Raw genomic sequence first — 17,485 nt, 5'->3', positions numbered from 1 at the left:
CAGCGTAATAATTAGTGACACAATTAGGCATGTGGCTTACTCTTTCTCCATGACTGCTTTGAAAATGTATTGGGTTAGATTTGCTTGAGCTACATTTGTGCGAAAGTATTATTAATGCTTTCTGTTCTGTGTTTGTGCTAGTACTGGCATGCTTTTGGTGGGACGTTTATACAGGAGGACACTCTGTTGCACCAGATCATACCTCCCTGTGTGAGTGCTTTAGGACTGTCTTACTAAGTGCTCCTACATTTATTTTGACAAGCTTTGAGAAGGAGTTACTTGATATAACCCACGGCTGTACAAAGCCACAACCTGTTTCAAACATATAAGAAATCTAATGTGTGGGTAATTATTTAAAGTTATACAGATGTGATCAGCTGTCTCACTGATATTTCCTATTTGGTCACCATGCCAGTAGAAAAGCTGTTGGATGGAATTTGAAACGGATCCTATCCAGTTTGCAATTAAATATCTTAAGCAGTTCCTCACTATTTCATAATCGTTTGTTTGGTTTTAACATCACATTTCAGTCAACTTTCTCTGAAAATCTAACTCAAGTCAAATATTGTCTTATCATAACTGTTAGTTTTGGCACATTAGTTGGTCCTCTTGGTTTCTTAAAATTCCTTTTGAGATTTCTAGTATACTCTCATGCAGAAGCAACTATTCTTCCCCTTCTTAAACAGCAGGCACAAGCAATCAGTAAACCTGATTTTTTTTATGAAGTATGAGAAAATACTTTGAAGCTCATATTCATGCTTTAGCTTTATCGCAAAAAGATAAATCTATGATAAATCTAAATATTTGAATTGTTCAGCCTGCCAGTTAGGATGTGCCTAAGGGAAATATGTCTCTGTAACTTCAAAGAGCATCTGGCAGCATGTCTATTTACAATTTCTAATGTCCTTTATGTTCTTAAATGACATTCCTCTTCTCCCCATTTTCTAGGAGAAAATCAGATGTTGGCTGTTAATTATAGCTCTATTATTTTAGTGCAAAAAAGTCCGACTTTTTTACAAAACTGTTTTTGATCCTTGTGAAAATGTATGTTGATTTAATTGGTTAATCAATTAAGGCATATGCAACTAATCAGCTAACATTGTATTCATTAGCTGACTTGGTAAATGGAAGAAGAAACTACACCATCACTAAATAAATTTCAGGTAGTTATGCCACCCCAGGTAAATTAATTTGGGAAGACAGCTGCTTAAATATCAGCAGTATGATATAAGATGATGAATTGTAACAGTATGCAGTTTACTCAGGAATGATCTACTTTTTCCCTGCAAAATATGAAGAGCCTAAATTCAGCAAGGGGAAGTCACTCTCTGCCACTTCAGCTTGCCAGATACAAAACTTCTGGATAAGGAAACTGACCAAGTTACAATTTCTATCTTGCTTCAAAGCATGTTTTACAGCAACGTAAACATAACCCGTGCCTATCTGCAGTACAGCCCAATTTTTGTAGCTTCCCAGCTCCAAATATTTTACCAGAAAAATAAATGGTTATTTTTGGTGTTGCAGTTTCCCTCCTTTTTGGAAATATAAGGGTTAAAATAAAAGATGATTTTCCAGTAGGTTAATCATTTCTTTTTGACGCTCCCCTCTTGCAAACTAAATGTTGAACTATCTATTTTCATAAAGTCATAGCATCACCATCATGCACCCTTAATCCTCATAGCCTGAACCATTTTTTATTCAATCTAGAATTGGCTTCAGGAGCAAAAATACGATCAACCTTTTTTTTTTTTTTTTTTTTAAAGCCCCAATATTTATTTCTGTAAGCCTTTTCCTTTACATGGCATGCTCCCTTGAGTTGCTTTGGACTTTTGTTTAGGAACTTGCTTACAGTGAGCCTCTCAGCTTGCTTATTTTCATTTATAGATTTCTGTTGTGCGGTTGAAAAATGATAGTGGAACCTCAACTATTACTAACAGCATAATAATAATTTGTGAGTTACTGGTAACCACAAACAAGCTATCTCATACTTTTGGCAATCAGAGCACACAATATGTGAACAATCAGTGCACAAATCACCATGTTTCATAGCTAACCAACTAGAAAAAATATACAGCAGTAATATATACTATTTTATTACTGTGAACACTGTGTAGACCACAATGACATCTGCTCTTAGTGCCTGCCAGTTCTTGTCGATTGAGAGAATTTGGTCAGGCAGTCTTTTGAAACAATTTTACCATTGCGGTTTCTCAACTCCCCCTAAAACAAGCATTTATACAGGTACAAAACACCACTCCTTCTGTTTTATATTTTTATTTTATGGTGCTCTGAAAAGTTTTTGTAAGGAATGGCACTCAAACAAACAAACAAGCAGATGTTGAGACCATTTGATTATTGGTCTATACAGGTAGTCCTCGACTTACAAGACTTCTTTTAGTGACTTTTCAAAGTTAGAACAATGCTGAAAAAAGTTCCTTATGACCGTTTTTCACACTTACGACCGTTGCAGCATCCCCATAGTCACATGATCAAAATTCAGATGCTTGGCAATTGGTTCATATGTATGATAGTTGCAGTGTCCTGTAGTCAAGTGATCAGTTTTTGCGACCTTCTGCAATGCAAAGTCAATGGGGAAGCCAGATTCAGTTAACAATTGTGTTACTAATTTGACAACTGCAGTGATCCACTTTACAACTGTGGCAAGAAAGCTCATAAAATGGAGCAAAATTCACTTAACAAATGTTTCACTTAGCAACATAAATTTTGGGCTCAATTGTGAGGTAACTCAAGGACGATCTGTACACTGTACCCTAAGTCTAACTTTATAACTGAAAAAAAGAAGAAAAAAGGTCTTTAGAGGCTCTGCTGGGGACCGAATAGGGCAGAGGTCCCCAACCTTTGGGCACCAGGGACTGGTTCCATGGAGAGAGGTTTTTCCGTGGACCGGAGGGTGTGTGGTTTTGTGTGCTGCCTGCATCTTGCAGATGGGACTTTGCTTGTTTGTGCGGACCGGTTGCTGGCATGCCGCAGCCCGGTACTGGTCTATGAACCGAGGATTGGGGACCCCTGGTATAGGGGACTACATTGGTGGAGTTGATTACTGGACTAATTTGCTAACCCCACCTTCCCCCTGCGCTTCCTGTTCTCCCTCCGCTCATCTTTTTAATTTCATATTATTGTATATCCATTGTTAATTGTTACATTCCTTTACTACTGTTATTTTTACATTTTTAAATCTTTTTTTCCATTTTATTGTTGTAAGCCACCCAGAGTAGCCCCACAGCGAGATGGGCCACAAGTAAAGTTAACACACAAACAAATAAATAACAATGAATATTATCAGGTTTGGATTTCTCACCTGAGAGGTGCTATAGGGTTTTTTTTTCTTTTGCTAAAGAAATCAATTTTGGTTTTAAAGTCATCACTAAGATTCATTACATTGTTCTGAAAGTATGATAATGCTGTTCATAGGTTAGATTTTTAAGCAAGGAGTACAGGGGATTTTTATTTCGTTTTACTTTTTTTCCAGCGTTTCAGGAGATTCTTTTTAAAGAAATAGTTTTAATTTTAAAGAAATACCTGGAACTCTAAATCTGGATGTAGTTGATCAGCCATATTCTGACTATTATGCCCTTATTTTGTGGATTGGATAGCATATGCTGCCTTTGGGTAGCCTCCACAATGGTGTAATGCTCAGTTGTAACATTCTTGTGTAGTATAAACCACTATGGGAAAATGTTGAAGTTGAGGCTGAAAATGTTAAAAAGTCAGTGTTGATGGAAAATGGTAATTGTAACCAAAAGAGAAACGAAAACTTAGGCTTGGAAAGAGATACTGTTGAACTTTAATACTATTTTTAAGATTGTTAATAAAATAAATAATTTATTATGAAAATGGACATTTCTTTTTATTCTGAAGGCAAATTTTGTACACAAAATATAGATAAGGATAGTACTAAGTAGTAGGCGAAACTGCCATTTAAGACATGAGTAGCTGATAATTTGAAACAGCATTTGGAAAAGTTGTTTTGAATACCAGCTGTTCATGGTATTGCAATCTTCCTAGTAGGCGAATATTGATCTCAAAAGTCTTAATAGTAGGAAGACAGCCTTGTGCTTTTTTTTTTAAAGGAGTTGAAAGCTCACATGGCAATTCACGGTGTCAAGACTGAGGAAAATGAAGTTTATGAAAGAATGATAAATGGATTATTTTCTGTACTCTCAGCATAGTCTTAACTCTACCCACCATTTACTACTAATCCTCTTAATGAACTGCTAAGCCTCAAGATGATCATGGTGGAATGAAAACTGAGGTCCTCTGAAAACTTATATAATAAAAACTAGGGAAAGTAGGAAAAATGATAGTTCCATGAGTCCATATATGCACTTAGGTGTGTATGCCTTTGTCGAACATGTTGTAGGAGATGCTATTTCTCAAAAGAGATAGTGGGAACTAAACTTTTTCTGGAAATACTTTGTTAAGATATTGGGTCAGGCAGAGACGTTTTAACCTGATGAAATGTGAAAAGGTTCCTAGAGCTGTTTAGAGTACCCGCTGACCAGCACTGACAATGCATGCAAAAGGGTAGAAATCAAAGAGGAGGAAGGGAGTATCTGTGTGTAACTCCTTCATATAATTCCTGATCTTAACAAATGCTCTTCTGTGTTAATGTGTTTTTTTGTAGTGCCTTTATGTAGAATTTGCCTTTTTAGGATCAATCAGGATGCCTTATGCAAATGCAGCCAGATAAACCTGTTTTTTTGGCTTCATTTGAATAAGGCATCCTGATTGATCCTAATAAGGCAAATTTCACATAAAGGCATTGTCATTATAAAAAACATACGAATACTACCAGTATAAACCTGGTAGTATCAAACACATTTTATCATAAGGTGGATGCTTTTAGTTGGAAATCATGCTACCGGACTCTTCTTGATTTTGGGTTCCTTGGGTTCCTTGTCCAGTAATGGCTACTGTATTTATTATTTTCAATTAAGAGTTGAAAAAAAAGTGTGTACACACACACACACACACACACACACCTTAATAACTGGATTTTAAAATGAGATTTCTGAAATACAAGCAAAAAATGTGATTTTGCTGGCAGTAAATCTCTTAACTGTGGTCAAGGATAGTCTCCCCTTTTACCTATTCTGTGTATGCCTCTATGGTACCTTTATCCATTTTTTTAATTAATACTTTTCTTGAGAGGTTTTGAATGGATGGAATAAATAAGACTGCATTTCCTCTTTGATACGACATTGGAAATCAGAGGTACGCTGGCCTCTGCCATCAGCCTAGGAACCTGAGTTCAGTCTTTTGAAAGTTTTAAGTATGTGACTTATGTCCCTCAAAAGTAACACAGGAAGAAACCTTGTACACAGAAATTCATCATTACCCCACATCCCATGGAGCTGAAGCAATCTCGGGGGTTTCTTAAATACACAAATCAGCTGAAAGTTTTCTTTAGCTGCCTGTGGCCGCAAGTGCTTTTAACCCATTTTCTTATTGTCCAGTAGAAGGTGGTATATATTTCTGTGGGATTTTTAATTGAAAGGAATACTTTTATTATTCATATGTAAGTTATCATTACAGCATGCATAAAATAAAATTAATGTGTTGTATATTACAAAGGCAAAGCCTCATAACTGAATCACTCTTCGTATTGCTGTGTACTTGTATTTCCTACTCCAGTATTAATTAAGCTCCAGTACCCTTAGATTATACCCGTCTCATGGCCACAGGTTCTGAAGCAGCTAATAATTCTGCTGGAATTGGGTGGAGAAATTAAAACAGTTTCTCCTCAGAGTTCTAAGTTTGGGCCAACTGATCACAAAGCTGACCAATCATCACATTGCAGGCAACAGCTGTAAAATCATTAAACAATGTCTAATATTCAATTTTGCTCTGCTTTTGTCTGTCACGATAAATGTTAGTAATATTTTTAATTGTGAAAACTGAGACTGAGAATTAAGAGAATTTGAATACTTGCAGCATTTGAGTTGCATGTTTTCCCCTTGTGCTAAATTGTGAGGTTGTTATGATGATGTTTGCACTGGCAATATTTATGGGTTTAGATATGTCAGTGGGACCCAGTTTAGTGTAGTGGTTAATGTACCAGGCTTGAAACTGAGAGACTGTGAGTTATACTCCCATCTTAGAGAGGAAGTCACCTAGGTGACCTTGAGCCAGTCATGCACTCTTAGTTCTAGGAAGGAAGCAATGGAAAGCCACTTCCAAAAAACATTGCCAAGAAAATGGCAGGGCCTTGTTTAGCTAATCACCAGGAGTTAAGACTGACTTGAAGGCACACCTCCTTCCATGCCAATCAGCTACTTTGCTTTAAGCTGTGAGTTCAGGAGTGAAATCTCTATTTTAAAAAACAGATATACGACTCACAACACATTATGCCGGCGCACAGTCTCGGGATCCACACGGAGCATGAGTAAGGCAGGATCTTTTTAAAGTTCATTGTCCTAACCAAACAGCCTAAATTCTGGAGCTTGGTTGCATTGCTGAGGCAACTTGTCACTTTGATTTCTCATCTGTATATGTGAACTGGGTCCTTTTGTACGTTTTTTAGTTTGTCCTTTATTGAGTTTGTGTGTGTGCATGGGAAGCTTGAGAAAAGAGTAATTTGTTAAGAGTTTTGAGAAAAGAGTCATTAGCCCAGCATTGAGTGATTTGTTTCTTTGAGGTATGCGGCCAAGGATCCAATTTCATCTTAAGCAACTATATGTGGCTCCAGTTGTCTTAGTGTAAAAACAGACATATGTTTTTCCTAATACTGAAGCCTAGAAGGTTTTGTACTTTCCTGTTCTCTCCTTTGCAAGTATGTTTAGTTCTATGAACAGATTATTCCATGACTATAAACTGTTCCATAGAGAAACAGCATTCTTACAGGCTACTGAAGTCCTGTACCAGACTGATTCTGGAAAATAATAAAAGCTTTGGTAGTGGAACACAACCTTTTTCTATTTGGCGGAACATAAAAAGAATTAATGGACTCTCTCTCTTCAAAACATTGTATATAAGCATTTTTAAAACTTTGACACCCAAATCATGGCACCCTGAATCGAACAAGCAGTTGCTTGGAAAAGAATGTCTTTAATAGTATTAATAGCATCTAAGTATATTCAATTTCTTCCAGGATTAGATTAGATAATAAGCAGAACATGCTAGATTTCTGGGGATATATGTTGTAAGCATTTGCTTTATCTTCTTATTCCAGTAGATGGCTATAGTTCACTACCAAATTGGAGCTTTAATAGATTTTTACAGTAAGTAAATCAGAAGATGAAGGTTGAATTACTATAAATGAGTTGACCTGGACATTTTTCTTGCTTCGTGTGCTTAGTCATTCACTCTTCATCATTATTCTAAGAATGCTTTCTCTAAAGCCCTCCAAAAATGTACAATGCTCTTATTACTTTTGAGGCAAGAGTCTTCAGTGTAAATATTGTGGCTGTGCTGTTTTGTTTCAATATTTTGCAGTGCTGTATTATAGTGGAGTCTAACACAACCACATAGAATATAACAAGAAGCCTTATGTGAGCTTTTCTGATATATGCTATGAAACCCCCTTAATATCAGCCTGAGGAATTATAATAAATATTTATAGGTTCTTTTTGGTCCGCTTGTATTGGGACAGCTGTTTTTTTTTTTAAAAAAAAAATTGGCTTCACTTAGTGTTCAAAAAATGATTCTATTCATATTGCATTTTAAACAATATAATTTATGTTGGACATAAAAAGCTCTATGTATTGGAATTTTGCTTTTTAAAATATGTTTACAATTTTTTTCAAATAAGTCAGCATTTATATTGTTCTTGATAATTAACAAATGATCTGATAGAAGAGAAAAATGTGAAGTAGCTAAACAACATTACCATTGTGTTTCTTGAATGTCCTTCTAATTAGACCCATAAACATGATGGTGTGGCCATAGGTGTGTTATATGTCTGGGTGGCTACCTCCACACAAACATATATAGATTTGTATAAAAAAGTATACATCCAAGTACAACAATCAGTTTTCAGTGCTTAGGGGAATAATATACCAGTAATTACTGTTAGCACTTGCAGACTTCAACCAGTTTTTCTTTCTTTATATACAGAAATAATAATGTTTATGTTTATATTTTTTCTGGATTTTGTTCCTGAAAAGCTATTAGATATTTCTGTCTGTCTGTCTGTCTGTCTGTCTGTCTATCTGTCTGTCTGTGTATTCATTCATACACACACACACACACACACACACAAATACATGCATACATGCATGTATTTTTAAAAGTGTAAAAAGATTTTTATTAAACATAATCTTATCTGTTATCCTTTTTCTGTCCCACTACAATCAGCTACCAATTTATATATCTGGATGCAACCGCTTAATATATTATTAATAGAGATAGTGCTCAGCATTACAAATGATACAAGGTGACAGTTTAAGAGTTTCATTTTAACATGTAGATGATAAACATTAACTTTTCTGTGGTAGCATGAAGACAAATGTCTTAATTACATATAAATTCTTTATGTTTTATAGTACTGATTTAGTGGTTCATTAATTTTCTTGAAATATATATTCCCAAAGATTGTCATTGTAACTAACATATGCACCCATTTACCCATTTGGTTACAATGTTGCATTGACTGTCCATAGCAATTTCTTAAATTTTAGGTATTGCCGTTATAATACAAATAGCTATACTAATTAGTAGCTTTAGAACGAAAAGGAAAATTTGGCTTGCTATTCTATCTATGAAGAATGCTTGCTTTTTGCATTTCTTTCACCTTTTCTATTTTTCCCGAATTTTTCAATGTTACAATAAAAACTATTTTAAGGAAAAATTTTTGGACATCTCTCAGTACAATTCCCCAAATTATTTTCACTCTTCCAAAGATATTCAAACAAACATCTTCCTACCTAAGTTCTTTAAACCATAGTTGTTGTGACTGAGCTTTACTTACCCACCTTATATATAGATTTTAAAGGGCTGTCCTGATAAGAACATGAACAATAGGAAAGGAATCTAGATAATATATTCATGAACAATGAACAAATTTAAGGAATTTGCAAAGGGAATAACAAAATGACTGATCCCCATTCCCTGGAAAGCATGGCTATTTTTCTCGCAGAATCTTATATACAACCAACTTTTATAAAACCTTAAATTTTAAGAGATATGTGAATAAATTGTATTCTTTGTTAGTTTTGCTAGGGAAAAACATCTTATAAGTGTCTTGCCTGCCTTTAATATGTACATAATAATAATATTAATGCTTTGGAAAATGGTTGCTGAATCTAACAAATTGGGTGAGAGAGCTAATGGACAGAATCCTGATATAGAACTGAACCCCAGTAAATTGGAAAACGAATCTTCTCTTACCATATCTCCCCATCCCCAATGATATTCATTATAATGCTGAATTTGTCTCTCTAGAAGCATCTCTTCAATATGCTTGTATACCTTTTCAAGGAATTGTCAGTTTGCCTTGCCATTCAGTATTTTTGTAATGTTCTTTGGCCAGAATTGTAAGTTTAGCTATAAGGATTCCACAGTGCTGTTATTAGATTGGCCACTAGGGAGCGTAAATGTGTGTGTTTGGGATTATAGTATTTTTCAATATGAATTTGTGTCTCTTTTTAAAAAGAGCACGATGTTGTAACTTTTCTTACCAGTATTACTCATTTTTCATCATTCCTCATACATTTTCTTCAAGAATCAAAAGGGAAAATGCTGAATGTTACTAATAAAATGAATTGCTTAACGGCTGCCTACAATACTTCTGGTTAATAACAGTTATATTAATATAAATGTATTGGGAAATAATTTTAACTGAACAAAGAAATAAATACTCTTTGCCTTGAGAGGCTTCTTTTATTTCCCCTCCCTACAAATATCTTGTAAAATTCTAGTAGTGTCATTTCTTTTAAATTAACAGTTTCCCCCCCTCTTAATCAAGAGGAAAAGGTGCAAATAAAATTAGACTTTTGAAATGTATTTTGCTACTTAAAGTTGAATCTAACATGAGTAAACATTATAATAAATGCATTTAAAATATGCATATTGAAGAAAATAGTTCATATTATATAAAATAAATTTTCCCTTCAGTTTAAATGTATATATGTATGAGTATATATAGAAACTATATTAAGAGATAACATCCACTACATTCTATACAATTCCTTTCCCATTCTCATAAAATAACATAAAATATACTTCGATTATTCCCTTTCTTTAGAACGAAGCAATTAAACATACAATATACAGTTTTCCTATATATTATAGTGTTGTTGTTTTTTTTAAAAAAAGAAAAACTTCAAATTAGGGATAAATGCACATTATTGAGGCATTGTCAACTTACATGGGAAAGAAATAATGTAATGTTTTTAATACCTACTTATGCATTATATAAAAGTTATAAAAACAATTGACAAGCCCAGTCATATGCCGAAAAAACATAATAGGAAATGTAAAGATATACGCCTTTAATAATTTTAATAGTTTAGTTGCGTCCTAAAAAATAAAACATTAGGGAAATATGATTGAGTTCTGTGGAGAAAAAATGAGATTTCCTAAAAGCAAATTGTACAAAATGCCAGTTCTTTTTGTAAGAAAACAAAAGAAAACAATGTGCCTCAGAGGTGAATATTGAATTATTCAGAAAGCCATCTATAAAAACAAACCTAATTTGTATAAGGGTGGGTCTGTATATATTGCACTGAAAAGCTAAAATAGTATGATACTTGACACATGCACAATATTCAAAGGAACATTTGTGTGAATAATAATAGTTAATATAGGTAATTTGCATTAGCTAAGCATTTGTTTTGTATACATCTACATGAATGAACAGTTATTTTGGAAAGTTTGTGAATATATCCAAATGTCAACAATAATCCTAAAAAGAATTGTTCAGGTGATTATGACTGAAGATGCATCTGATGGTTTGGTTTTTAAACAAGAAGTAGGCAAAACCTTTGTGAACCTTTAATGATTACACTTCATGATAGCTTTCATAAGAGTGCACATAATTTGTGACAACTCCAATAAGAAGACATGGCAGCAAAACTTTCTGAGTTAGCGGCAAAATAAATGGGGCAGGCTTTGCATTTTGAACAGAAATCTTATGAACTGTGATTGAATTTGTCGTGAAAGTATGTCAGAATTAATAAAGTATTTACATGCAAGGTTGCCGAGCTCTGCAAACTGTTTAGGGCTAAGGATTGCTTCACAAAAAGTCATCTCCATACATCTGATATTAGACAGGCAAGGACAAATGTACTTTTGTACATTTCAGATCTTGGTGCCATTTCTCATTTCAAATAATTTTTGTCAGGATACTAGGCAAAAACAATGATGCTTTGAGGATGTAATTAAAGATATTGTTCAAAGAACAACTTTGAATTATTACTGTCATCAGAATCATACAAATATGGAAATATGAATGCCAGAAGCACATAAATCAATGATCAGCATGGCCTCAAAATCCAATAAATATGTAGAGTTAAATACTTTAAAATGCAAATTGCATCTGATAATTTGCATATGGTAGAATTTAAAGGGAATTTTGTTGCTTAAGCACCTCTAAGGTAGCAGTTAGTGCTGTGCGTAAACATAAAGATTTTTTTTATTTCAATTCATCATTGGTCAAGTTGCAAGATTTGATAAATGACAGGAGACTGCTTTTCTTGGTTAAAATGACTGAATTCTTTTGCTGATTCCTAAAACTGCCTTGAAGTCATCTGAATAATTAAGAGTTAATTATTCTTCATCCATCTAAATCAGAAAAGGACAGATTTAGGGAAGGAATTTATAATTTTTGCCTCATGTCCTGTCATGTTGTAATGTGATAAACTAAACTGACTCCAAATAATATCTACTGACCTTATAGTAATTACGCCTCACAAAACATTTTGGTTGCAATTTTTAATTGCTTACATCGGTTCCAGAAAGTACATGTTAATGTTCTCTGAAGTTTAATTGTGTTCAAAAGGAAGCAATATAAAATTCATGTTCCATTACTATAATATTCTAGGTTCATCGATCTGGATAACATAAGCTTCTCTTGCTTATGCCTGAAATGTGAAATGGTGCTCTCTTTTGTCTTATTTTTTCTTCACCTCCTCCCCCCCATCTTAGTTATGAAGGAATTAAATCCCCTCTTCAAGTCTATTTAATAATTAGAGAGATAACTAGAGAGAGAGAGAGAGACAAAGAGGGAGGGAAGGAGGGAGAGGGGAAGGAGGGAGAGAGGAAGGAAGGAAGGAAGGAAGGACCAATGGAAAATGAACACAAAATGTTCTTTTAGAGATCTTAAGAATAACAAAAGGTTGTAATATTCTAGCTGCATAGCTCCTACAATTTACAATTACTAGAAAAGAAAGACCCATTTTAACAGTAAAAACAAGATAGCACTTTTGTAAAATACTAAAAACCCCAAACTTACCATGCATGTCCTAAATGTTTACTGAATGCAAGAGGATTTGTAATAAAGGAATCAATATGTATGATCCCTTTTCACATAATATGGCAAACTTAGGTTAAATATAGGCTTCTAGAAAATCAATTGTCTTTATAGCGTACAACAGCTGGATTCCTCTCAGAGAATCATTTTACAATGCACAAACAGTAAATTCTCCCTTGCCTCTTTCAAATAGTATTGACTACTAATTAAAAAAATACTAAATACCATAATCCCACTCTGGGGAGCTGACGTATATTTCAAGGAATTCTGTATACACTAATAGCAAACGTGTCATTTTGTTAAAAATTGTTTGAGCATACTTCTCTTACTTAGGAGGATGCATTTGGAGGGTTTTTTTTAATGTGCTGCAAAATATCTTTAAACAGCTTCTGATATTCAGTGATTGTCATTAAACCATGGGTGTTTTTTTAAAAAAATAAAAATAAAAATATTTATTAAAAAGCAAGTATTGTTTTTGCCTAATTTTCAAAGCTTAGTTCAAAATAGCACTAAATTTGGTTAAAAAAACTTGTTTTTTCTGTTTTTTTTTAAAAAAGAAGCAAGACTGTAGTAGACATAGAGTATGATTATGTATATGAGATTCCACTGTAGCTTTAGACGTAAATTGACTTAAAAGCCAGTTTTCATGAAGGAGATCTATGGAAATACGATTTATTTTCAAAACTTGTTTCCTTGGAAAATAAAATTGCATCTTTTAAAATGCATTGACCATTTTTGATGTAACTACAATTATGAAGACAATCTTTTTGCTTTTTGTGTGTTTTTACTGAACAGTTCTTGATGGGCTATGACTTTGCCTTTTATTTCTGTCAAACCAATTACAATACAATAGAGCACCCCCTGATCCTACTTGTTTGCTTGTTCTGCAGTGTATATGTTCAACTCCTAAGCATGTTCATTTAGATATTTCAGCCTGATCAAGCTGAATGTCTTGCAGCAATACATATTGATGCCTCCGCATTAGATGATACTTTTAACCTTAGGTATTCATTCGACAAATTGCAGAATTCAGATACGCTTTTATCTGGAGTTTCCCATGCATCTTACATGGTGATTCATTCCTATGCCCTCAGTAGAATTCAGATCTTAATTGGAGAGGGGTTAACTCATTAGAATGCACTTAAAAGGTAAAAATAGCTGGAATTTGGGCTAGAAAAAAACAGCTTCTAATTAATAGCAACTGCTTTAATTTACAATATTTTTTTTTCGTCTTTCAAATGAGAGTAGCACAATGCCCTGGTAGATGAGTAAAGCTGAATTCAAAATCTTGCTTAACAATATCACTGGGTGGTATCATTATTTTTCTTCATTTTATATCAGTAAAATTGCCATAATAGTGGCTTGCCAAGGGTTATCATCAGAATGAATTTGTCCATTCTTCCCATAATTGCACATAAACAGGTAAATACATATGAATTATATGTTCTTGTTTAAAATGGCTACAATTGACACATTATTGGCTCTAAGGCTGATCACTGATAACTGGGGATACTTACATTTCAGATTAAAGGGCTATGCTTACCGGGTCCAATCTTATTTTAGAACAGTGAAGGAAGTTTTTAAAATAGCTAAGCTGATTTGCAGAATTGTGACCTTTTATTTTTCATTTCATTCACATACATATGAAAGGGAAGAAATATTTTGCTTCAGTATTCATGGTTTGCATTTTGCTATATGCAGTCTTTTTGTTAAGAGTCTGAATTACCCATAGCACAGTGTAAAAAAAAAATCATCCCAGGCAAAGGAGCTGACAGTAAAAATATATTCAACTAGTGGGATCATGGATTTGTTTGATTCAGGTAATTGAAAGTGTTTCATACTATTATTGCAACTTGAAGGCTTGTTTAAGTGTCTAACTGTCAGTCAGTTTAGAAAGTGAACAATATTTGATTGTCAGTCTGTCAGTCAATAGAGATGAGAACTGTCTGCCTAATGGATTTCTTTACATAGATGTCTGTACAGAGGAAAAAGTAAAATCAATGTTGTCACGTACAATGGGCTGCCTCAAACTGCCAGGTGAAACACAACTATATTTGGGAAATAATTAATCTTGTCTTATTTATTCATACATGCATATATGTGTGTGTAGGTATGTATGTATAGCATAAACACACACACACACACACACACACGAAAAGATGGGTAGTTTCAATATTTTCAGGAAGGAAATTTTCTTTGATTCTAGGATTTTACTCTGAGGATTTTTTTAAGAGATCTTGATTTTTTTTTTAAAAAAAAAATTAATCTAAATTAGATGATTATTAGCAATTTCAGTTGTGGTGCTGTAAAATCTAAAAGCCAAATGGCCATTTCCCACTATAATGTCTAAATGCAGATTTGTAAATTGCATAAATATACAATCTAAATAAATTGCATAAATCTTAATCTAAATAAGCTGCCCACTTATATAAATCTATTGTTTCTTAGCTTAACTGTGGGAAGTAGGAATTTTCAAAGATCTAAATTCTGACTAAATTCCGAATTAGATGTGTTTAGTGAAATCTTTTACCTTAGGATAATAAACTTGCCTGAAACTAATTTATATCTCAATGATTGATTTATGTAGAAATGTGACAGCTGTTTATTTAGGAAAAAAAAATCTGAAGCTTGTGAGTTAACCAGTTTTAAAGTAACTGGTCACCAGTTGTGGCTGCTGGTGCTATAGTAATAGCCGTTGTGCAAATTTAGGATTAAATCACAGTGATATTTGGTGAATGCATACTGAATGCCTCCAATCTCATCCCTACATAAATTAGAGAGGTTAGCTGAATAATATGGCTATTTAGTAGGATCTTCTAAACCAGGGGTCTTCAAACTTGGCCCTTTTATGACTTGTGGACTTCAACTCCTAGAATTCGCCTGGCTGAGGAATTCTAGGAGTTGAAGTCCACAAGTCATAAAAGGGCCAAGTTTGAAGACCCCTGTTCTAAACTGTATTTTGAGAATTTTCAGGGCTGTGTTTTGGTAACCCATTTGTTGTTGCAAGTTGAATGGATGGACAACAGCATAGACTTTACAGGTTGCTCCTATGCAGCCTAACTTATAGTGTTAGGCTTGTAAGGTTGTTNCCCAAAGCCCATCTATGGGGAAGATGGCAGTTAAGAAGATAGACAGAGAGACAGATAATAAAACACCCTCCCAATTTGGCTTTGAATTGTTGTCACTCTTTATCTGGCTTCCTAGATTTGCTGAACAGCTCTGCCTTGGATAATATATATTCCTGTAAACATACATTAGATAAGTACAGATACTGTAACTTTATTAAGTTGAGCTTTGCGTGTACATCATAATGCAAATATAGGACTTTTACCCATATGGAACTGAACATATGTAAGCAAGATGTTCAAAGGCCTACTTGTTTCAGACATTTGCTCTGCATCCTCAGCCTGATCTTACAGTATCTTTGCTTTAGCAACATTCAAATAAGGCTATTTTGAGAGTAACTCTGCCTTCATTTGATAGTCATTCATTATGGCTGAACCCTTTCATTTAGTAGCCATACACATCACAATTGTAACTTGGTACCATTACACAAATAAATATTCACTTTTTCTGAAGTTGTCTAAACTTAATATGCTTATTTAACTACAGTGCCAAGTTTCAAACTGAAACTCTCACCCGAAAAGAAGCATATGTTGAAACTAAAGAGAGAGCAGCATCAGGGTTACAGCAGTCAGTGGTTCAGAATGATGAGGATTTATCAAGGCAACGGGCATTGTCAAATGAGGCTTAGGAATTTAATATATAGTTCAAAGCTAACCATGGTTATATTGCGGATTTACTCTATTACATTTCTTTATCACAGATGGCTACAAAAGTGCAGTTTCCCACTCACTTTTCCACTGGCCTGCAAGGAATGGATTGCTGACTAGTTTTCCCTTTAATCAACTGATCAGTGACTAGTGAAAGGAGATCTGTCATAGTATGCTGGGAAGAAAGAATGTCTCATTGCTTCCTCCTGTTTTCTTAAATGTAGCCATGTCGCTTGAGCATGACCAGTGTCACTTTGAACAGGAATACTCCAGAGATATCACACTTGCTTCTCACTCTTCAAACTTATGATCATTGCCTACATAACACTGCAAAGTAGATCACTTATGGAAGCAAAGGAGGTGTTATTGGTATTCCAACATACATGATAAAATACCATCATATCAGGATTGAAAATATTGTTTCTTTCTTTATTACTCTACTATGGCTCCTTTATGAGTTGTAGGCTTCAACTCCCAGAATTCCTGAGCCAGCATGTTACACGAGGGTGAATAAATCAGTTTATTAGATAGTATCATATGCAAATGCATCTGTTAAACAAAAACAGTTTGGTTTAAGTTACTCAGGTCTATTTTCAGTAGGATGATTTTAATCTCTATTATTATGTCTGCCTATAGTGTACGGCAGTCTGCTTTTGTGTTGTGTATTTTCTTGGTACGTGAGATTTTTGTTTTTCAGATGTGCCTGACTTTTAATTCAACTGCCTTGCAGCTTTGACCTTCCCATATTCCTCAACCATGTAAATCTCTGCTTCACCTGTGTACCATCAATTTTTCAAGTCACAGACTAGCAACTATTATTAAGTGTTGGCGTGAATTGAAAGTGCTAATCTTGGAAAAACAGTTCAGGCCTACAGGACATTCAGTAATGCCAAGCTTAGTATATTTATATGGCCACATGTAATATTTTTGTTTGTTTCTGATGCAACTCTATAAGCTTTTTTTAAAAAAAAATTGTATAGCACAAAGTTAGGGGACAGATAGTAAATGAAACTGACATATAGCTTACCAGTTTAAATATGGTATTAGCACCTATCATTCCTGCTCATATAAAAAAATTAGTCCTCTTGTACAGGAGGACTAAAAATAGAGAAGGTATATAAACAATAACGAATTGCCTATATTGTTAGACAAGCAAATCAAGAAAACTTATTTATTTATTTATTTATTTATTTAGTTATTTATTTATTTCCCGCCTTTATTAATTTTACAAATAGCTCAAGGTGGTGAACATATCCAATACATCTTTCTCCTCTTATTTTCC

At 34.1% G+C, this 17,485-nt stretch overlaps 1 protein-coding gene across 1 annotated transcript in view; it reads left to right on the top strand.

Annotated features, from left to right (window-relative positions):
• The window catches only part of ZNF407 (zinc finger protein 407), a 46,575-nt gene extending 30,391 nt beyond the window's left edge, over nucleotides 1-16,184 (top strand). Inside the window, exon 3 of the mRNA XM_015820714.2 lies at nucleotides 16,043-16,184. Coding sequence (XP_015676200.2) covers nucleotides 16,043-16,184 — 142 coding nt within the window. The remainder of the gene's footprint in view (nucleotides 1-16,042) is intronic.
• Nucleotides 16,185-17,485: the final 1,301 nt, after the last annotated feature.

Source organism: Protobothrops mucrosquamatus, unplaced genomic scaffold, assembly GCF_001527695.2.
Source record: "Protobothrops mucrosquamatus isolate PMUCROS unplaced genomic scaffold, P.Mucros_1.0 scaffold1166, whole genome shotgun sequence".
Classification (NCBI taxonomy): Eukaryota; Metazoa; Chordata; class Lepidosauria; order Squamata; family Viperidae; genus Protobothrops; species Protobothrops mucrosquamatus.
This window is presented reverse-complemented; position numbering and strand designations above follow the sequence as displayed.